Genomic DNA, 23,446 nt, shown 5'->3' on the forward strand with positions numbered 1-23,446 from the left:
GATGTTGACGCTATAAAAAGGCGACAGTTCGACACACCGGATATACGTCACTCTCGTCTAAGTTCGACTTGGGAATTTTTTTGTTCAATAATAAAAGTGAATTCTTCTTCCTGGAAAAAATAAGACATTCCCTGAAAATAAGACCTAGCGCATTTTTCAGAGCAAAAATTAATATAAGACACTGTCTTATTTTCGGGGAAACACGGTATATTTAAAATTAGGAATATGCCAATAATAGTTTTACTGACCTATTGATTAATCGATTTATCAATTCTGATTGCTGATTCATAATAGATTGATAATTGTGTTGGTGATTATGAAAGTGGTCTAAGTCAATACAGGGAAAACATTTAACTTATTTCACAAATTATTCATAAAATTTTACAGTTACATTAAAAAAATAAACTTTTTTGCAAGAGTAAATATATTTGTTTTCTTATAATCAAAAAATATAATTGGACTTTTGAGTTTATAAAAATTAAAAAAAATATATCTCCAAATGAAAAATGACTTAGGTCATTATTGATTTGCTAATCCAAATGCCAGTGATATGAAGTTCTGATCAATTTAAATAGAGGAAAAAAAATCTGAATTCTCTCTGAACAGAATATATGGTTATTGCACTTGCCTTCTGCTGTACAGAATAGATAGTGTTTACAAATTTTCAAAGCAGATTAAAAATTTGTTACCAGAAGAAAACAGAGGCTATTTTCTTGTATCCTCCTTCTTGTATGATTCATACACTTACTCTTGAAAAGTGGTTAAAAGCATTCACAAACATGAACCAGGTTTTATCAGTTCAGAAAACTGACTGATGTCAGTCATTTTGACAACAGGCTCATCTAACTTCAGTACAAACCCTATATTAACATTTAAAAAATATCATGGGAAAAATAATTTTGAATGATTCAAAATGCCAATTTGAGCAGGTTCGGGTCTCAATTAGCTTGGATTAGTGAGGTTGTAATCTATATTAAATCAAATTTTAGCAGTCATGGGCAAATGTAGGAAAGTTTCAGTTTAGATTTTTAATCTGCTATTTATAAAGTTTTTTTTTATTTCTTTGTGAAATGAGAAGTTATGATGGAATTAAGATGTTGAAAATTGATGATGATATAAACAATAAAAAGAATGTAAAATATTAAATTTATAATTTTGAATATTAAGTAAAAATAGTTATAAGTTTCTAAAATATATATTTCTTTGATATAGTTGGTGATGTATCATATGTAGAACTTTTTGAAGATCATGACGGAAAATTTAGAGGATGTGGGTGAGTACTTATATAATGATTTTTATTTTATCATAAAAATAAAATATTCCATGTTGTTTGTAATTGAAATGAAAAAAAGATCATTTTCATTGACGATAAACTCTTGAAGAAAATTGACGACATCTTAGTCACTTTTCCTTTCCTTACTCTAATATTCTCCTTATTCCACAGATATTGAATATATTGTAGTTAAAAAAGAAAAAATAGCTCGTAGAATTATGAATCATAATACAGACATCCAGATTGGTAAGGATAACAGATCTGCTCAGGATACTCTGAGCAAAGACAATATGTTATGGAATAACCTTAACTCCTGAAATCTTTTAGACCAACCTTTTCTGGATGTGGGCTGCAAGGAAATTACATAGGCTTCTGGCAAGTCTCATAAATTTTTTCTTACAGTTGCAGGCTTTAGATCTGAGTACTCTCATGCTTCATAACTTTTAGTACTATGGGCCTATATCCTAATGATATGCAGACTAATAATAAATATATAGTTCATTCTCATCTTTTCACTTGTCACATTTAGTCACATGTTTTTCATCATGAATATCAGCTTAACTAGGATTGCATAAGGGCTCAAGATAGAAAACAGGAAAATAAAGTTGTTACCAAAGCCACAGAGACTTCATATTAGGGCTTTGTGAACCACATGTGGCCCAAATTGCAAGATACTTGTGACTACTTTAGACCATATAATAACCATAAAATAGTTGAATGTTTTAAAAAATGGCTGATGATTTTTACACATTTAAAAAAATATGTAGAAGAGACAAAATGTCTGTTTTTTTTTTTTTTTTTTGCCATGTCCAATCACAGGAACAATAGTCTTCCAATGTGTAAAAATTGTCAGTCATTTTTTAAAAGAAATTACAGTCGACCCCCGTTGATAATTTCGTTTTATATGAATTCCATGTTGTACGAGTCACTTAGATTTTACAAATATGTGTGCCGGGCTGTGAACGGCTCACATATTTGTAAAATCTAAGTGACTCATACAACATGGAATTCATATAAAATGGAATTATCAACGGGGGTCGACTGTATGTATTTTTAATGTAACTTTAAATACAGGTTTAACTGTATTTAAAGTTTTAATTTTATGTTCTTGCAGAATTTTCATATACAGTATAGTAATATATTAAATTTTAGATGCTTTTATAAATTATCTGATATTACATTTTCAGTGTTAATTATATTTGCTTTTTTTACTTAGTATTTATTAGGTATGAATATTTATTTTTGCAGAATTGTAGAATTTAAAGACAATGCTGCAGTTCAGAAAGCTATTGATGTTTTACATCGTTACGAAATCAAAGGACGACATTTAGTAGTTAAAGAGGTAAAGTTTAAAATTTTAAATAAATTATAAAGAAATTAGTTATTAACTAAATATCATACTCAACTCTTTAAAATACTTAATGAATCATCAAACACCTGATGCTGAGAATTATGTTCAAATTTTGGTTGCATCTGAAGATGGCCTATCATATTGGATCAAAAATGTTAATGTTTGTTTAATAACTATTTCTCATCATCAGGTGTTTGATGATTCATTAAGAAATTTGTTATTTTAATTAATTAAAATTTAGTTTTTATTAAAGTAGAACATAATTTATTACTGAATTTGTTTGAATGTAGAAAANACTAGATAACTTCTAAACTATAATTTTTTTTGTTTTTATATTTTTCAATATATTTGTTTTGTTTGCAAAAAATAAAGAAATAATTTTTAACGATACAATAGCCACCATTATTATTTTAAAAAGTTTACGTTTGGCTTAACATCAATGAAAATTCAACGCGAAGTGACATGCAATGGAGAAAAATTTCAACATGGGATAGGCTAATGTATTTTTTCGTATATAATTGGTTATCCAAAAAATAAGTTATCTGAATAACCCCAGTCCCCAATTGATTTGGATAAACGACATTCTACTGTAACTGTTTTTATAAAGTTTTTTATATCTGAAAATTATAATATTTCAAATATAACTTTTACTTTTATTTAATAACAAATATCTTATAATCATTTTTGTGCTTTTCAATTAATTTCTCAGGTANCAATAGCCACCATTATTATTTTAAAAAGTTTACATTAGGCATAACATCAACAAAAATTCAATGCGAAGCGACATGCAATGGAGAAAAATTTCATCGTGGGATAGGTTAATATATTTTTTCGTACGTAATCAGTTATCCGAAAAGTAAGTTATCCGAACAATCTCAGTCCCCAATTGATTCGGATAAATGACGCTTTACTGTACTTATGAAAAATTGAAAGCATTAAAATATCAATTGTATATGAAGAGAATCTTGTACAGTAAAACCTGCAAAAGCTGGAATTTGATGGGACTAGTTGTTTTTCTGTGTCTTGCAAGTTTTTGTCATTGACAAGATATAGTCTTACCATTTTTTGTTGTTATCTATTTTCAATACAAATGCCTTAAAAATGTTTTCTTTCTTTTATGTAATTTGGTAAAAAAAAAAATAATAATTTTACCATTCATTAATGCACATTTTTATTTAAATTGCTTCTTTACAAATGTTTGCACAAGTTGTAAAGATTTTACATAATTGGACAAAATTTCCATTTTAATAAAACAATATAAGGTCATTTGTTTACTTAACTTTGATGTTTTTAATGAAACTACAAATTTAAGTCTGAGGCCTTATGAAAAAAATTCTGATCTCCTTCAGCTTTTCCAAATTCCTTCAAAGCCTTTATATAGCTGAAAACTTATTTTTGATTTAAAGGTTTAGACTCTTCTATTAACTAGTTATTTTTCATTATCATAGTTTGTAATTTATAATTATTTTAGCTGTTATTTAGCCCATTCTCATATGGCAGTTGTAGTATATTTATTGTAATGTTTTGAGTTTAGTAAAGATGTTTATATATTTGTATCTTTATCATCATTTATCTGTAATTTTACAGTTTCTTGAAGGTTTATATCAACAGTTTCTGTGACAGTTTTTTTGTTGATGATATTGTAAAATTTGGCACTTAAATCTGATACTCACATGTGGAAACATAAAACAGAATCTGTTGATACTGTACAATTGAAACATGTGCCATATGACAACTATAAATATAAAGATCTACTGTAGTACATAGGTCACATGCCAGTATTCAAAAATGGTGCAGACCAGGATTGCTTTGTTATATCAATTAAACTTTCTAAGTTTGTTTACACTCTTATCCACAATTTCTGGTTTCACTCTAACATGGTTTGGAAATCCTCCATACAAAATTTCACAATTTTTAAGTGTAAACTTCATTATTTGACATATATATATATATGTCAAACAATGAAAAAAAATATATATATATATAATTTCATTNAGGTTAAATTCTTGTTGCTACATGCAAGAAGTATCAAATATGGTTTTTCTTCAGGATGGTTTTTATTTCGTATTTTATCGTGCTTCAGTAATGTCATGATGTAAATGAAAACACTTAAACTTTATTGTGAAAGAAAACAATGTATGCTGATTTTTACTAATTTACAAAATTTACAGTATATTGTCTGGTACTGTGCATACAAGTTTGATGGCAATATAAGCGAAATAAACAAAAAAACCAAATTATCCTGAGCAACAAGGAATTGGGGGTTGTACACAATTTTTTCCGTTTACTTCCTTTAGTAAAATTGAATAATTTCTTTGTTAGAGTCCAATAAGTATTTAGCTGCAAATCCTCTGGATAGTTTGGCCTGATCATCATGTATCTCAATCACTTTTACGATTATAATTTGTGGAACTTTTTACTCGATCTCAGAGGAGGGCGAATCTTCTGTTCGCCCCCTCTGTGGATGTCCATAATTGCCATTGCCAGGAGCATGCCCTTTTCCTAATGGCCATATATACATGATGCGTTTTACTGATACTTTGGTTTCTTATTTAATTATCTTATCTTGATACTGGTATCTCGGTTCAATATTTAATTTCTAGTGTAAATTTTCTACGCACACGTGTTGTTATTTTTTAAATTTACATATTGAAGTTATCATAAATATTAATATAAGCAAATGTATTTTTATATAATTAAGCGTATAAATTTTCTCCAGCTTGTTTATTTATATAATACAGTAGACTCTCTCATAACCAAACTATTGTGGACAAAAGTGTACCGGATATTAAAAATTCTGGATAAGAGAGTGTAAGCATTTTTAATAGAACTATAATGTATATGCCTACAGTATATACTGTATAAAATATGCTTATTTTGGTTTTGACGCTTATTATGTATAATTACAATTATAATTAATTCAGAAAGTATTGAATTAAATTTGTATGTTTTCTTCTTGTCGATTTGCTGACAAGATGATACATCACACCAATGCCTCATCCTTTTCATATTAGCAGTGGTTGATGCATTGTGTTTTTGTTACAAACTTTCAAAGTACAGTCGACTCCCCGATAACACTGTTTATAATTCCGTTTTATATGAATTCCATGTTGTACGAGTCACTTAGATTTTACAAATATGTGTGCCGGGCTGTGAACGGCTCACATATTTGTAAAATCTAAGTGACTCATACAACATGGAATTCATATAAAATGGAATTATCAACGGGGGTCGACTGTATGTATTTTTAATGTAACTTTAAATACAGGTTTAACTGTATTTAAAGTTTTAATTTTATGTTCTTGCAGAATTTTCATATACAGTATAGTAATATATTAAATTTTAGATGCTTTTATAAATTATCTGATATTACATTTTCAGTGTTAATTATATTTGCTTTTTTTATTTAGTATTTATTAGGTATGAATATTTATTTTTGCAGAATTGTAGAATTTAAAGACAATGCTGCAGTTCAGAAAGCTATTGATGTTTTACATCGTTACGAAATCAAAGGACGACATTTAGTAGTTAAAGAGGTAAAGTTTAAAATTTTAAATAAATTATAAAGAAATTAGTTATTAACTAAATATCATACTCAACTCTTTAAAATACTTAATGAATCATCAAACACCTGATGCTGAGAATTATGTTCAAATTTTGGTTGCATCTGAAGATGGCCTATCATATTGGATCGAAAATGTTAATGTTTGTTTAATAACTATTTCTCATCATCAGGTGTTTGATGATTCATTAAGAAATTTGTTATTTTAATTAATTAAAATTTAGTTTTTATTAAAGTAGAACATAATTTATTACTGAATTTGTTTGAATGTAGAAAAATATTTTTCAACTTCATATAAACTTCTAATTTGATGATTTTTTTAATAATTATAAATATCTAAAATTCTAGTTAAAAGTCTGTTATGAAAAATTACAAAAATTATTCAGTTATTAAAAAAATATATATATTTAAAAAGTTCAAATAACTATATCAGTATTATTTATTGTTTATAAACTTACTGTTTTATAATACAGTAGAGCGTCATTTATCCAAAACGTCAGTGAACCGAAAGCATTCCAATTGGCAAATTTAAATTTTCGCTAGTGCTGTGGCGTAGCAATCTTTGGCTATATCTTGGGCTACTCCAATATTTTTTTTGTTATGTGTGTTTTACATGCAGCACTGGCACTTTTGTGTGGTGTTTTTCTGAGGATTGTGAGTTGTGCTGAATCGAATGTTTTTCATACTAGATTAACATCTAAAGTATAATTTTTTTGTTTTTATATTTTTCAATATATTTATTTTGTAAAAAATAAAGAAATAAGTTTTAACGATACAATAGCCACCATTATTATTTTAAAAAGTTTACATTAGGCATAACATCAACAAAAATTCAATGCGAAGCGACATGCAATGGAGAAAAATTTCAACGTGGGATAGGTTAATATATTTTTTCGTACGTAATCAGTTATCCGAACAATCTCAGTCCCCAATTGATTTGGATAAATGACGCTTTACTGTACTTATGAAAAATTGAAAGCATTAAAATATCAATTGTATATGAAGAGAATCTTGTACAGTAAAAGCTGGAATTTGATGGGACTAGTTGTTTTTCTGTGTCTTGCAAGTTTTTGTCATTGACAAGATATAGTCTTACCATTTTTTGTTGTTATCTATTTTCAATACAAATGCCTTAAAAATGTTTTCTTTCTTTTATGTAATTTGGTAAAAAAAAAAATAATAATTTTACCATTCATTAATGCACATTTTTATTTAAATTGCTTCTTTACAAATGTTTGCACAAGTTGTAAAGATTTTACATAATTGGACAAAATTTCCATTTTAATAAAACAATATAAGGTCATTTGTTTACTTAACTTTGATGTTTTTAATGAAACTACAAATTTAAGTCTGAGGCCTTATGAAAAAAATTCTGATCTCCTTCAGCTTTTCCAAATTCCTTCAAAGCCTTTATATAGCTGAAAACTTATTTTTGATTTAAAGGTTTAGACTCTTCTATTAACTAGTTATTTTTCATTATCATAGTTTGTAATTTATAATTATTTTAGCTGTTATTTAGCCCATTCTCATATGGCAGTTGTAGTATATTTATTGTAATGTTTTGAGTTTAGTAAAGATGTTTATATATTTGTATCTTTATCATCATTTATCTGTAATTTTACAGTTTCTTGAAGGTTTATATCAACAGTTTCTGTGACAGTTTTTTTGTTGATGATATTGTAAAATTTGGCACTTAAATCTGATACTCACATGTGGAAACATAAAACAGAATCTGTTGATACTGTACAATTGAAACATGTGCCATATGACAACTATAAATATAAAGATCTACTGTAGTACATAGGTCACATGCCAGTATTCAAAAATGGTGCAGACCAGGATTGCTTTGTTATATCAATTAAACTTTCTAAGTTTGTTTACACTCTTATCCACAATTTCTGGTTTCACTCTAACATGGTTTGGAAATCCTCCATACAAAATTTCACAATTTTTAAGTGTAAACTTCATTATTTGACATATATATATATATGTCAAACAATGAAAAAAAATATATATATATATAATTTCATTGANCTGCCATTGTGTTTTCTTTTTATAGATTAATCTTCATATTTAGTAATGTTTATTTAAACATTTTTAGGTATGTGTTATTAAACATTTTTGAACTATAGGTAAGCAATCATTTATAAAATGATAAAGTACAGCAGTACTTGGTACTCAATTTGGTATCTGAACACAAAATTGGGAAAAAGTCTCTTGGTACTTGACTAAACAAATGTGACCTGCTAGAACAAATTTTTGATTATAACAAATTTTTATTTCGTCATCCATAAAAAAATTTTTGTGATAAAAATAAAAAATATGAAAATGTTGCTGATACTTCTAATCAAGATCAACAAAAAAGCTGAGATGATGACGATACTTTGTAAAAAGAAAACACCCTTGTTTAATTAAAAGTAATGTTAATGTGTGATACAATACTTTTAATTAATTGTGATTGTTAATTATTGATTGCCTTAATAAACATATTTCTCTTAGTAATGAAAAAGAATAGTATACTTTTGCTAACTTCTGGAATATAATCCTATTGTTGGCATTAGTTTTTTGTTTTGTATAGCACTGATTTGCATAACATGTCACTTTTTGGAAAATAACTACTATGTTATATGAGGATACCTGTGCTTTACATATTTGTGAAACTAGATTTTTTAAATGTAGATTTGCTGAAATAGGATAATGCTTAAAAATATTTATTTTTTATAATTAAGAGAAAAACTGTTAAAAATTGTTTTAGGATTTTGATGTTGAAAGAGACAAAACTGGCAGACCCATTACTAGATCTTCCATGAATATGAATCGTGCAGGACCTGATTTCAATGCCAATATACCACCGTTAGGAGATAATATGGGTGGAGGTGATTCTCAGTTTAATACTTATGGTTTAAGCCCTCACTTCTTGGAATCTCTTGGTATCAATGGGCCATTGACAAACAGAGTGTTTGTAGCAAATGTAAGCATAAAAATTTTGTCAAATATTTACTTTTAATTTTAGATATGAAGATTTCACTGATGAAATAAAAAAAAATTATTAGAAATAATTGAAATATGGATTGATTTTTTTCAGCTTGATTATAAAGTCACAGATAAAAAATTACAAGATATCTTTAAGATGGCTGGTAAAGTTATCAGCATAGAATTGAAAACAGACAAAGAAGGAAAAAGCAAAGGTCATGGAATTGTTGAATTTGATCATCCTGTTGAAGCAGTTCAGGCTATATGTATCCTTAATTCAATATTTAATTAGTAATTTGAAATCAGAAATTTGTGTTTAGAAAGCTTATAAAGTTTGTTAATATTCTAGAAACACATCACCAATCTTTATATGATTGCTTAGAGTAGGGGATTCCAACTTGTGTTTTGTAGAACCGTAGAGTTCCACAATAAAATCTGTTGAGTCTAGTGATGTATGAATGTGCCAATGCCGATTTGGGATGTGAGATGTAATTGTTGTAGTCAGATCAAGTCCTTGTATAACGATACAAGGACTCCATTTGAGACTATACACGTGCTAAAGTTATTTATAGCTTTACAAACAGTGGGAACCAATTTATCAATAACAGAACAAACTGAAATCAATTATATAAGATTTGACAAAGTAATGGAAATCATAAAACATAAACTAAAGCTAGAAAATCATTCAAAAAACCATAACCTAAAAGGATACAACATATAAATAAAAATACAATTGTTAAATCTGTATATATATGTTAAAAGCAAAATGTTCTTTCACTACTGCACACAAATAACAAATTTTAAAATAAATTTTATTTACAATTTGAAAATTTCAACTTTTAAACAGTTCTTAAAAACATTGTTTTAATTTTCAATTGATTTGATTTTATTTTTAATTGTAATTTTATTTTCAATTTTTGTTTTTAATGTAAAGTGGCTGCCTAGTATGCTTTAATTTGTTGATATCTGCATGGTTCCAACACTTTTTATTAAGGTGAAAAGGATTCCATGATAAAAATAAGTTGGGAACTTCTGACTTAGAATATTGAATTGGAAGAAAATATTACTCTAAAACTTAAATATATTATTTGAAAATGTTAAACGGCTCTATTTTTAATAAATTCAATTCTAAATCATCTACATTTCTTTGGCAATCAAAATAGTGATATTTGTGTTATTCTTGTTCCAAAACATTTTAAAACTATATTTACATATAAATTCAATTTGATAAGAAATATAAAAAAATATATTTTTTTTTTCTTAATTCTGGAAGCTATGTTCAACGGACAAAAATTATTTACACGATCCATGAGTGTTCGTATGGTAAGTAAATCTTTCACTTTATCCTTTAATACATTAATGATACGGTTTCATTTTTATTAATGAAATTGCACATCAGTAATTATAGTTTAGTATATATAAAAAATTTTTTGTAAAACTTTGTTTTAAAGTAATTATTAAAACTTTGGAATATTCTAGCTTACATTCTCTTTGATTTAAATTCTGTAGATTTATATTTTTGCAAAAGTAAATTTTTATATCTCAAATTAAAATATTTGAGTTAAAAATAAATAGATAATTAAGATTTCCATTTACTATTTATCTAATGATTTCCATCAAAGATATCAGTACAACATAACATGCATTTTAGTATGCATAAGTGTGTGGGGGCTATAATTAACTGTATAGATTATGGGAAGAAGACTGAAAAACTGTACAGATTTTTATATTTTGATAATGATTTTTGAGATTATTGTGAAAGATTCCTTTTTTACTGTATTTGCACTATAAACTGACTATAATTAAAATTGTGGTCAAAATAAAATAAAATCATGCTTGTCCTTTTCTAAATCATTTGTCTTTATCACAATAATGATTTTGATTTGAAGAATTGTAAATATAGGATTTATAAATGATATAAGATACTCATCATGCAGAACATTTGAATTAAATGCTAAACCTGATGTATTTTTAGATTTATTGAGACCTATAAATTTCCTGTAGACCTATAAATTTCCATTGTCATTTGTCTGTCTGTCCTTCCTTAAACTTTCTTGAGAACAGAGTTAGATGAAAATTGAGACCAAATATAGAAAGCTTAGATGCCAGAGGACTGATTAATTTTTAAATAAAAATATGATTAAAAATTACAGTCTTTCATTGTGATGATGTTGATGACACAATAAATAAATAAATTTTATTCTTTTTAATTTTTTTAGAATAATGAAAAAAGTGAAAATTTGTATAAGGATGCAATAATTTTGAATGAAGCAAAATATTTAACTGATAAAGATTTATAACAAAAGTGTATTCAGAAAATAAGGTTTCTGCCATTTTTTTGTATAATTCTATACATTATCAAATTGGATAGGAGAAAACCAAGAGATGTGCAGAGTATTTGGCATAGGATATTTTGAAACCAGTGAGAAAGAGCTATCATAATTATATAAATATATTTAATGTGTTTGTTTATAAAATGAATTGGCATTTTAAAAATATTTTAATATTTATTAGAATCTTTTTTAAAATTTAATATTAAATTTTCACTAGGCCTAAAAACATTCTACAGTAGAACCCCTCTAGTCCGTCACTCCGGTTAATCCGACCGTGGTCGGAGTCGAGAAACTTGTCTCGACTCGTCGGTGACTCACCGTCCGTGGCATTTTTCTGTGTTCGTTACAGTATATGTTTTACATTGTGTGTAAATGTACAGTTTTGTCTGTGTTTTTAACATGTCAGGAGTGAAACGTAAACACGTTACTCTTTCATTAAATAAAAAATTAGCAGTGTTACAAAGACTGGACAAAGGGGAAGATTGTTTATTTTACTTTTTTCTGATAATCCGACCTTTTTTGCGTTCCGACCATACCCCCCAGTCCCAAAGGTGACGGATTAGAGGGGTTCTACTGTATATGGAACTAAAAATTTATACAAATGAAAAATTATTTTGATTTGTATTAATTTTTATGAATTACATTATCCTTTTCAATATAATCCTCATTTTACATTTGATTTAGTGTAATGATAACTAAACCAACACATGAAGTTATTTTTTGAGTTTTTATTTATTGTTTAGTTCTGTGGGAGTTAAAACTATCAATTTTTAATTTTATTACATTAAACTTTTCTGTAAGATTTCAAGTGGTGATAACTTGTTAAACTGCGTAAGCTTATCAATGAAAGTTAAATATTTATACAGTGGAACCTTGCTTAATGAGCATAATTTATTCCAGAATCTTACTTGTAATGAGAATGAGAAGCAATTTTTCCCATAGAAATTAATGTAAAATACGATAATGCATTCCATGCCGAAAAAATACTCAAATATTTTATGTGTAACATTTATTCAAAGATAATTACACTATATACATTGTTAAGGAGCATGAATCATTTTTATCTTTTCTTCTAGCGCGGAATGAACAAACGAATTGGAATGCGAATTTGATTTGCAGAAAACAAAAAAGTCACAGATAATATCTGATGAAGATGCCAAACAATATGCCAAATTCTTGTACTATTGTTTGGCATGTAAAGGCTATAATTAAATATTAGAAATTAATTAATTTGACTAGAGGTAGGCAGTTTTGCTGCCATCTTGTATTAAATTTAATAATTATAAATAAATAATTTTTAATTTAGACATTTCTAAAATTTAATTTGGAATTGGTCATTAAATTTCGTACGAGACAGTGTGTTTATTATATAACGGGCTATGATTGTCAATGTTTATATCAATATGTAATATGTATGAACACAAGTTTGGAAAAATGTGTGATTATGAGTAACACTAAGATTCTAGTGGATACACAGACTGATGGAGCATGCACACAATCCGGATTTCTCCTCTCCTTGTCACTCGTTATGTGATACGTCGCTCATTAAGCAAGTCAAATTTTTACAATTTGTTTTGCTTGTTATGTGAGGTTCTCATTAAGCAAGGTTTCACTGTACTAAATTGCATTATTTGTGCCCCTGAAAACTGCTTTTGTTTTATTACATTTTTTTATAATAATTTGAATATTGTTTTCTGGAGAATAATTGCAGTAAAAAAATCAAAATTTTAATAAACATTTTTAGATTACTGGTATAAGATATCATGTATTAATAAATTATAATCAAAATGTGATATAATATTTAATTTTAATTATGTATCATAAATTAATAATTATGAATGATTCTTTTTAGGATAAATACAAAGAAGAAAGTGATGGTATTCCTACTAAATTACCAGGTAGATTAAATTTTTCTTTTTCTTAAATTAATTTTATTACAAGTACAGAATTAAGAAAGAAACAAATATTTAAAATTCTAAACTGAAAATAATTCATTGTTTATAAAATATGATAGCAGATAATGTTACTTAATTGTAGCATTCATATTTTACTTCTAGAATGAAAATAGGCAGTATTTGTTTATAAAATGATCAAATCACTAAATAAGTTTAACAGTTGATGATATTTAACCCTTTACCATCTTGTTTATGTTAATTTTCTAAACTATCCAAAGGGAATATAGGTCAGTCAGGTGATATTATTTTAAAAATTCACCAAAAATCAAATTATCATTATATTCATATGAAAAAAATTTTGTACATTTATCTTTAGTTTAAATATGATATTTTTCAATACCTTCTATTAGAAAAATTTATAAGAAAAAAATATATATCAGAACTGACATTTAAACTTGATAATTTGTAACTTTTTGTCAAAATTAACAGTGTTTGGTTACCTAGTTTTTTGCTGGCAATGAGCCAGAAAGATGTAGAATATTGTTCTGTAAAACTCTTTATAACACTTATGCATGTACTGTACGTTTATTCGTTGTGAAATTAACGCACATTATATCAAACATTTGTTTGAAATCAAAACTTTATTATGCTATCAACTAATATAATGAACTAATATACTTTATTCACTTTATATCAAACAAGAATATAAATTTTTTTTGTAATAAACATTATGATTTATCAGTAGTAATACATGTAAAATTTGCTGATATTTTAGATTAAAATAAAAAATATATGTTGTCAGAACTGAAGGTCATATCGTGAATATTTATAACATGTTGACTTATTATAGCNTATGAATGATTCTTTTTAGGATAAATACAAAGAAGAAAGTGATGGTATTCCTACTAAATTACCAGGTAGATTAAATTTTTCTTTTTCTTAAATTAATTTTATTACAAGTACAGAATTAAGAAAGAAACAAATATTTAAAATTCTAAACTGAAAATAATTCATTGTTTATAAAATATGATAGCAGATAATGTTACTTAATTGTAGCATTCATATTTTACTTCTAGAATGAAAATAGGCAGTATTTGTTTATAAAATGATCAAATCACTAAATAAGTTTAACAGTTGATGATATTTAACCCTTTACCATCTTGTTTATGTTAATTTTCTAAACTATCCAAAGGGAATATAGGTCAGTCAGGTGATATTATTTTAAAAATTCACCAAAAATCAAATTATCATTATATTCATATGAAAAAAATTTTGTACATTTATCTTTAGTTTAAATATGATATTTTTCAATACCTTCTATTAGAAAAATTTATAAGAAAAAAATATATATCAGAACTGACATTTAAACTTGATAATTTGTAACTTTTTGTCAAAATTAACAGTGTTTGGTTACCTAGGTTTTTGCTGGCAATGAGCCAGAAAGATGTAGAATATTGTTCTGTAAAACTCTTTATAACACTTATGCATGTACTGTACGTTTATTCGTTGTGAAATTAACGCACATTATATCAAACATTTGTTTGAAATCAAAACTTTATTATGCTATCAACTAATATAATGAACTAATATACTTTATTCACTTTATATCAAACAAGAATATAAATTTTTTTTGTAATAAACATTATGATTTATCAGTAGTAATACATGTAAAATTTGCTGATATTTTAGATTAAAATAAAAAATATATGTCAGAACTGAAGGTCATATCGTGAATATTTATAACATGTTGACTTATTATAGCTAAATAAACTTATTATAACATAAATGAACTTATTATAGTAATATTATTGCATGAATGTGCTAAAAATGAAATAAAAAATTATCAGAAAAAATAAATTAAGAAGAAAAACCATTAATTAAAATTTTTTAAGTCAACAAAACACCTGGAGAAAAATATGTGAAACAAATGATAGACAAGACAGTGTCATCAAGTGCTGACATCTGTTATTAATAAATTTTAAAAAAGTAGATTTTTACTAGGGTAACAACGAATCGGTTTCCTCAAAGTTTTGCTTAACAATGGGGGTACTGATCGATCGGTACTTTTGAGGGCAAAGAGTTAAGTTATCAATTTGGAACTTTTTTACTAACACAGGAAGGCTTTGTTAGATGTTCATGAATTTTATTTTTTAAATAATAATAATAATAATAATAATAATAATAATAATAATAATTTCTGTAATGGAGCTTTGCTTATAAGATTAAAAAAATTATTACATAACATTGTGTCATCTTTTAAATGATATTTGACATTATAGAATAGATCGTGGTCATCTTCTTCAAAAAATTAAATTCCAAATTTGGAGTTCTTCATTAATGGTTGTTTATTATGTGAATTTTTATAACTGAACAACAATTGTTTTTTTCCTCTGTTCTCATGCCTTTGGTATCTTTTTCAAATTGCAGCAGCATTCTTTTAATTAAATCAAGAATTCTTGGTAATGTTTATATTGTTTAATTTGATCAAATAACTTTAATCATTTACTGATTGCATTTTTCCTTCTATTAAGATTTTTGTTTATTTGTGAGAGGGGGGAAAAGATTTCTTTCTTGATTGTGGAAAATAGAATGATAGTTTTGTCATCATACTCATTTGTATTACTAGCAGCAGCAGCAGCAGCAGCAGCTAGTTGTCTTGAAATGAAAAGTGATTGATGTATAGTGGAGCCTCTATATTCATAATGTTCGATATTTGTCAGTATTTTCTGCAATTGCATACTCATGCTTGATCAGCTAGCTGTAGGTCGTCGTATGTGTTGTTGAGTTATTGAAAAATAATCAATGCAAGAAACCAAGTTCCAATTGCTCCAAAGTGGCACCGAAATGTTACTATAGTCAACCAAATAACAAATACATTCAATGATAATGTAATTGCTTACTTCAGAAAAGTTTTAAAAAACAGACAAAAACACACAACACAGGACAAGTTCTTTATTAAATCAAGTGCTACTGAATCATTGGCAAAACAGACCCCATGATCATAATTGGAATTGTCTAATGTTTTAATTGGTATGTCGTCTTCTAAACAATAATACTACAGTAGACCCCCCCATAACACGGTAGATACGTTCTGTGCTTTATGAAATTCTTGTTTTATGAGTCCTTAAATACATGAGCCAATCACAGCCCGGCACATATGCAGTTTACAGACTATGGCTGTTTGAAAGGTTTTCTTCCATAAAATTAATCGATTCTAGACTAATTTGACTCAACATTTCCAAAACACTTATAATTTTTTGGGAATAATCCATATAAACTATACTATAAACAAAAAATTGTAGGATTACTTACTGAGTGTGCACCATTCAACAATGGCATTGCTTAAGCTTGTTTTCGTCGTGGAGCAGTGCATCGAACGATGGGCGCGTGTTTTCTGATAAATTATTTTTTGCGAAAAATTTGCTGAACTTTGGAGACATCATTAATATAAATATAATTTTTATGGCCGTTAAATAATAAATGGTTTTTAGTAGGTCTGCTGCTTGTTTAAACTCAACGGTTTGTGCAATGTCCGCTATTGGTCTAGATTTGACCAATCCTGTCACAACACAAGTCGGCGATGATGTTTTACCGTATCATACAAGTCTCTTTTAGCATGTTTACACGAATACGATCGCAGTTTTTTCACTGTTATATACAAATCCGTATCTTATGAACTCGTTTTATAGGGGGGTCTACGGTATATTAATAATACTGTTCTTCCCCTTCTATATCACTATACTGTATTTATTTAGTACAGTAAAGATAAAGTTTTACAAACAACATAACTTTTATTCTTGCACCCTTTTTCCAGGATGGGAACGGATTAATTGAATATTATTTATTTATTATGAGAAAAATTGTTTCTATATTTGTCATATTCCATATTCGTTAGGTCCTTAGGAACAGATTAGTGATGAATAGAGGTTCCACTGTATATGCAAGAGGAAGAAAATGTCTATTAATGAATACTTACCAATTAATGATCTTTATTAATCATGTTATATCAAATTCCTATTAAACAGGTTGGGTTCAGTTTTCCTTCACAAATTATTTAATTTTACTTTTTTATGTTCAAAATCAAATTTATTACCAGTTGTACAAAACAATAAACAACAATCTTCAAAGAAACTTGAATTTGTCCTAGCATTAATTAATATCACACTTTCCTTTTGTCTTCCAGAAATACTTTACTAGAAACAAACATTTTGGTCTAGTTTGTGAACATGCTTCAGGTTCTACATTTTCAAATTGAATGGTTTGCTTAGTATTTCGTGTTGTAAAGCCCAGCAAACAGTTCAATATGAAAATATAGAATCTGAAGCAGGCCCATAAACTAGGCGAAAATGTTTGTTTCTAATAAAAGTATTGCTGTAAGATTAAGGAAGGTAGGATATTGATTAATGTTAAGATAAATTCCAGCTTTGAACAATTCATTTGTCCAAAGACACAACATTAGCTAACAATTAGTAATGTTATAAAAATTCTCAATGAAGTTGGTAATTTTATATTAAAAAAAAAAAAGTATANGTCTTCATCACTGGATATATATATATATTTTTTAAAGGACAAAGTTTGAGTTAAAATGCTTAATCTTTACCAACTTTGAGGATAAAACATTATGACTTAAAAATTTACAATAAATAAATCTCTTATTTATTTAAACATTCTTCAAATGCATTTTGTCTGTAGTCTAGGCTTCAACAGTAAAGGCCATTTCTGTTGTTGCATCATGGATTTAAAAAGTGAACAGAGAATTGTAATTAAATTTTGTTTTAAAGCAAGTTGTTTTACTTCAGAAACTCTAAATTGGTAAAGAAGGTGTATGGTAATATGGCTCTAACTGTTCTGAGAAATTAAAATTTCAAAAGTTATTCATCAAAATAATGACGACAATCATTTTTGATTCACAAAATGTGGTTCATAAAAAATTTGTATTGAAAGGGAGAGGAATGGATATGGAATTTTATAAAGTACTGAGTTGTCTCCTGAAACATATTTAGCATATTTGTTCCTCCATTCAAAACTTATACCAGTTTTGAGATTTTTTTTCTTGCACAGTAATGCACCTGATATTCAAAGTTGTGAGTGTGCATCAGTTTTTGATATAAAAATTTTTTGTTTAAATTGTGATACAAAAGTATACCCATTCTTTATCACCCATTATTCACTAGGTTTCTCTCCATTTGGGCTATTTTTAAATTGAAATTGGAGCTTAAAAGACATCAGTTTTCATGTTTTCACCGTTTAAAAATCTGTGACCAATGAATTAAAGACAGTCAGAAAAGATGAATTTTCTACAACTCTGTGACGCGTTTGTACGATTGTACTAAAGAATACATTGGTACATTATACAAAGAATTATAAATTGGTATGCTTTGAATTAAAAAAAATGTATTATCTTTCTGTTGTGTTTTTGATTTATTTTATTTTTTTTGTCATTTTTGTTTTAACACTTTTTCTGCTTAAGATATGGGAATGACCTCTGACCCAGAAACATTCCTGTAATTTTTGTAATCTTTGATCTAAACATGTCAGCTTGTATTTTCCACTGGAATCATCTTTTTGTAAGTAGTATCTATCTGTTGACAAAATTTTAAGATCAAAATTTGAAATTGATATTGCACTTTTGAGACTTATTGAATTTTTTCACAACAAAGGGTTTCTGCTTTTTTTTTTAAGTTATTACTATTATTAAATAATTAATATTTGTTCTTTTAAAATATAAATACAAATAAGTAAATAAATACAAACATAAAATAATTTCAGATTAATGCACCTTTTTATAGTCTGCAGATTTGCATATTTACTGAATTGGCATATAAAAAAACAAAAGCTAAAATTTCATTGCATGTAATATCATATATCTTTGTCTAAGGACTGAAAACTATAAATAAAATGAAAATAAACAATTATCCAATCAGAATTGAGTGTGCATTTTTCAAATGGTGCAATTATAAATAAAGGCTAAAAAATTTAGTTTTTGCATTTGTATACATTATATTATGAACAATCAAATCTGTATCAATAAATATTTACTTATTATATGTGAGATTAAATGCACAAAAAGAAAAAACAGTTTTTAATGTTGACTAAGTCATAAAAATCATAGTTATTCATTTTCAAACATGCAAGTTTTTGAAAAATATCAACAAAGGTCTTTCCACAGAATCATAATACCTAAAAAGTCAGACCTGAAAGTGTTAAAATTTATGAACTGTACTCTGTACTTATTTTTTGAAGGAGTATGACAACAAATGTTTTGTTATTTTGTTTTATTCTTAAATTAAAGCACTGTAAAACTCTGATGATTATTATAATAATTGCTATCAATAATAAACGATTTATTCTTTTCCAGCTGGATTACAAGGAATAGGAAAAGGATTAGGCTCTGGTGGTCAACCTATTAACATTTCTAGTGAGTAATTTTAAAATTAAATAATTTTTATAATAATAATTTAAATTTTATATATTACCAGTTTTATTAAAAAATACATGTAATGTAAAACTATTTAACTGCAAAATTTATTCTTCAAAAATGTTAATATAAAGGAGTTAGTATATAAAAAATATTTAACAGCATTGCTTATTGTTAAATTTGATGATAAAATTCATGCACAAAATCCCATCACAGAAAATTTTGCAGGAGCCGCTGCTGGAACTGGTTTGGGTGTAATGGGAATAGGTAAGAATTTTGTAAAAGTTTTATATTTTACATTTAATGTATTTTTAAAGTTTACAGTCTCTAAATATTAAGTTTTTAAATGTGGTGTAGTATTTTATTTTTATTTATTTGATTTTTAAATTGAATTTTTGCATCCACTAAATATAAGAAAGTTAAATATTATAATTGTTGTTTTTGCATTAATTGTGGGTTATAATTTAACCAATTTTGAATCATGATAATGAAATATAATTCATTCAATACTTTCAATTTAAATGTATCTGCTAATTTTATTCATGTTTTAATCTTGACCTAAAAAAAATCAAGTATTTTTAAAATGTTTCAAAATCCTTAGTAAGATGCAAATAACTGAAAAACAATTTGATTTTTAAGATTTATAAATTTTGGTATTTTTGAAAATTTATAAATTTATGATGTTGCTATTATATTATTATTGATTTGTTGTATTAATAATTATAAATGAATATTATGAGAACAAAATTAACTTAAGGTTATCTTCAATGAATTACTTATATTAATATGTGGCTGCTTTCTTTGCCACATTTTTGACTATTTGTCTTAGATATCACTAAAGAAAAATATTAATACATTATCCGTAGAGCGTCGATTATCCGAAAGTCAATTATCTGAAAGAATTCCAGTTGGCAAATTTAAATTTTCGCCAGTGCTGTGGCACTGCAATCTTGGGCTACTCAAATATTTTACGTTTTTGATACTAAATTAACTTCTGAAGTATAATTTGTTTATTGTTTTTATATTTTTCAATATATTTATTTTGTTTGTACAAAATAAAGAAATAATTTTTAATGATACAATAGTCACGATTATTATTTTAAAAAGTTTACGTTAGGCTTATCATCAACGAAAATTCAACGTGAAGTGACACGCAACGGAGAAAAATTTTAACATGGGATAAGTTAATATATTTTTTCATGCATAATCGGTTATCCGAAATATTGATTTTCCGAACAACCCCAGTCCACAATTGATTCGGATAATCGATGCTCTACTATAATAAAAAAAAGTTAAGATTTTTTAGTATTTGCCAATTATTTTTAATTATTATAATTTGTATGCAAAAAGTTTTTCAATTGATTTTCATTTTTACTATATTATTCTCAAATACATACTTAGGATAGTCATTGTTTGTTGTGTTGCATACTAGTTCATTAATATAAAATATTAAATGGTCTCAAATAATTTAGAGAAAATCTTTTTCAAATTAAATTAGTTCTTAAATATTTGAAAAATATTATATATACAGGTAACCCTCGTATAACAAGGCACTTCTATAGCACAGATTCACTCTAACACAGTTTGAGATTTGGAACATCCTTGTATAACACGGTGCTTTTATAGCACAGGTTCACTGTAACACGGTTTGGGAATTGGGTAAAACCCTCGTACAACATGAAATGTAATAAAGGGTGGTTCTTTTATACCTCCGTGCAAACATTCTAATTTTTTTCGTGGCTACTTTGAATGCTCTTTCAACAAATAATTCATTTAATGGTTAAATTTTACAATTGAAACCCTTCTTTTGCCTCTAAAAGCTTATTTTAGAATTATAGATTCCTCCATCATGATACTATCGATAGTGCGGGCGCCACCATCTTTCTTTCACCATCGTTCCTAAATGCCTACAAATAGCAGCACACTCCCGTTGCAGAGTGACCGCTATTAACGAATGCACCCAAAAACTGTTACCAGTTGATGATGCTCATGCTGAGATCATCATGTAGGATGAATAATCCTCTGGTAAAATATTCACTTAAATAATAAATAAGTATTTTACCTATGAAAAAAATGAATAATAAATCCAATTTAAATAAGGATATAACAGCATGTTTTTTAATTTTTAGAACCTAACCCCCCTTTTCGCACTAGTTCTTTGTTTCGTATAACATGGATTTGACTAACACGGCAATTTTTTGGAATGTAACTTCCGTGTTATACAGAGGTTACCTGTATAATTATTAGGCTTATATTACCGTATTTTCATGGATTGACCAGCATGACACATATAACTGGGGAGATCAGCATGCCAGAAACGGTTTAAACTATAACTAAAAAATAAAATTAATCAGATCTAACAAAAAATAGTTGTTAATTAAATGTTAAAGAAAACATTCTTCTCAGTACAATAAAATAATAACATTGTAATTTGACTGACTTAAAATCAGTTTTTGTGTAGAAGACAATAAAAGAATTACAGTAGAGCATCGATCAACTGAAACATCAGTTAACCGAAAATGTCCCAGTTGGCAAATTTAAATTTTCGCTAGTGCTGTGGTGCTGCAATATTTGGCTATGTCTTGGGCTACTCCAATATTATTTTTGTTGATGTGCATGTTTTAGTTGGCAGCAGTGGTGCGACCATGAGAGGGTACTTAAGGACACACCAGGATTTGAACAAATTTCAACATGGGATTGGTTAATATATTTTTTCATACATAATTGGTTATCCAAAAAATCGATTATCTGAACAACCCCAGTCTCGAATTGTTTCGGCTACTCGATGCTCTACTGCAGTGTTTTTCAACCTTCTTCAAAAAGTGACCCCTTTATAAGTTAAAAAAATTCTGGCGACCCCCCCAGGGCTATATTAAAACTATGTCAGTGATTTTAAAAACTACGTACTTAAGTTTCTTTCTGTTAAGACCTAAATATCGATCAAAAAACCAATTGTACTGTAAAATAAACAGGCACAGCCTTCTCACTGAGATTGTAGTATTTTTTTACTGTAGTGTAGGATCTACAAACACTTGTCTTTTTCTTTTACCTGCAACCCCCCCCTGGGGGTTGCGACCCACAGGTTGAAAAACACTGCTCTACTGTAACTACGTATTGACAGTAGTAGTAGTAGTAGTTGTTGTTGTAGTTGTTAGCCAGTGTGGGCTGCAGTGACAAATCTATTTTGACCTTAAAAATAACACCTTTCTTCCAAATTTCACACAAAGGAGATGTTAATAGGTGTAAGTTGAGATAATTTACAGCAGTTTCTAAAATTTAATATGTTTATTTTTGCATTTTTGAATCAAATTACAATAAAATAAACATTAAAAAAAGCACTTTCAGCATTCTACCAGTATTTTACATCCTTAAAAAGAAGACAATATGAAAAAATTAAACATATATGAGGGCTGTTCGGAAAGTTCGCGGCCTCAAATAGAACAACAAACAGAATAATGTTAAAACTTTTTTATTTTTTAATGTAGTCTCCTTTGTTAGCAATGCACTTATTCCAGCGATGTTCTAGCTTTTTTATGCCATCACAACAGGTCAATTTGTCAAAGTGTGCAAAATACTCGTTCACTTCAGAGATGACTTCGTCATTTGAGTGGAATCTCTTTCCAGCCAAGAATTTTTTTAGG

At 27.2% G+C, this 23,446-nt stretch overlaps 1 protein-coding gene across 7 annotated transcripts in view; it reads left to right on the plus strand.

The window, feature by feature from the left end:
• LOC111641547 (heterogeneous nuclear ribonucleoprotein M-like) overlaps positions 1-23,446 on the plus strand; it is a 44,501-nt gene that overhangs the window by 9,157 nt on the left and 11,898 nt on the right. Inside the window, exons 3-10 of one of the 7 annotated variants that reach the window (XM_023387720.1) lie at positions 1,213-1,273; positions 2,522-2,615; positions 8,942-9,157; positions 9,272-9,425; positions 10,433-10,482; positions 13,345-13,390; positions 19,746-19,805; positions 20,022-20,072. In XM_023387720.1, coding sequence (XP_023243488.1) covers positions 1,213-1,273; positions 2,522-2,615; positions 8,942-9,157; positions 9,272-9,425; positions 10,433-10,482; positions 13,345-13,390; positions 19,746-19,805; positions 20,022-20,072 — 732 coding nt within the window. Of the gene's footprint in view, positions 1-1,212; positions 1,274-2,521; positions 2,616-6,029; positions 6,161-8,941; positions 9,158-9,271; positions 9,426-10,432; positions 10,483-13,344; positions 13,391-14,258; positions 14,305-19,745; positions 19,806-20,021; positions 20,073-23,446 lie in introns of those variants that run through there. The other 6 variants (XM_023387723.1, XM_023387722.1, XM_023387724.1 and 3 more) reach the window with 6 other exon arrangements.

This window comes from Centruroides sculpturatus, unplaced genomic scaffold (assembly GCF_000671375.1).
Source record: "Centruroides sculpturatus isolate CEXI.00-Female unplaced genomic scaffold, Cexi_2.0 scaffold1481, whole genome shotgun sequence".
In the NCBI taxonomy this organism is placed as follows: Eukaryota; Metazoa; Arthropoda; class Arachnida; order Scorpiones; family Buthidae; genus Centruroides; species Centruroides sculpturatus.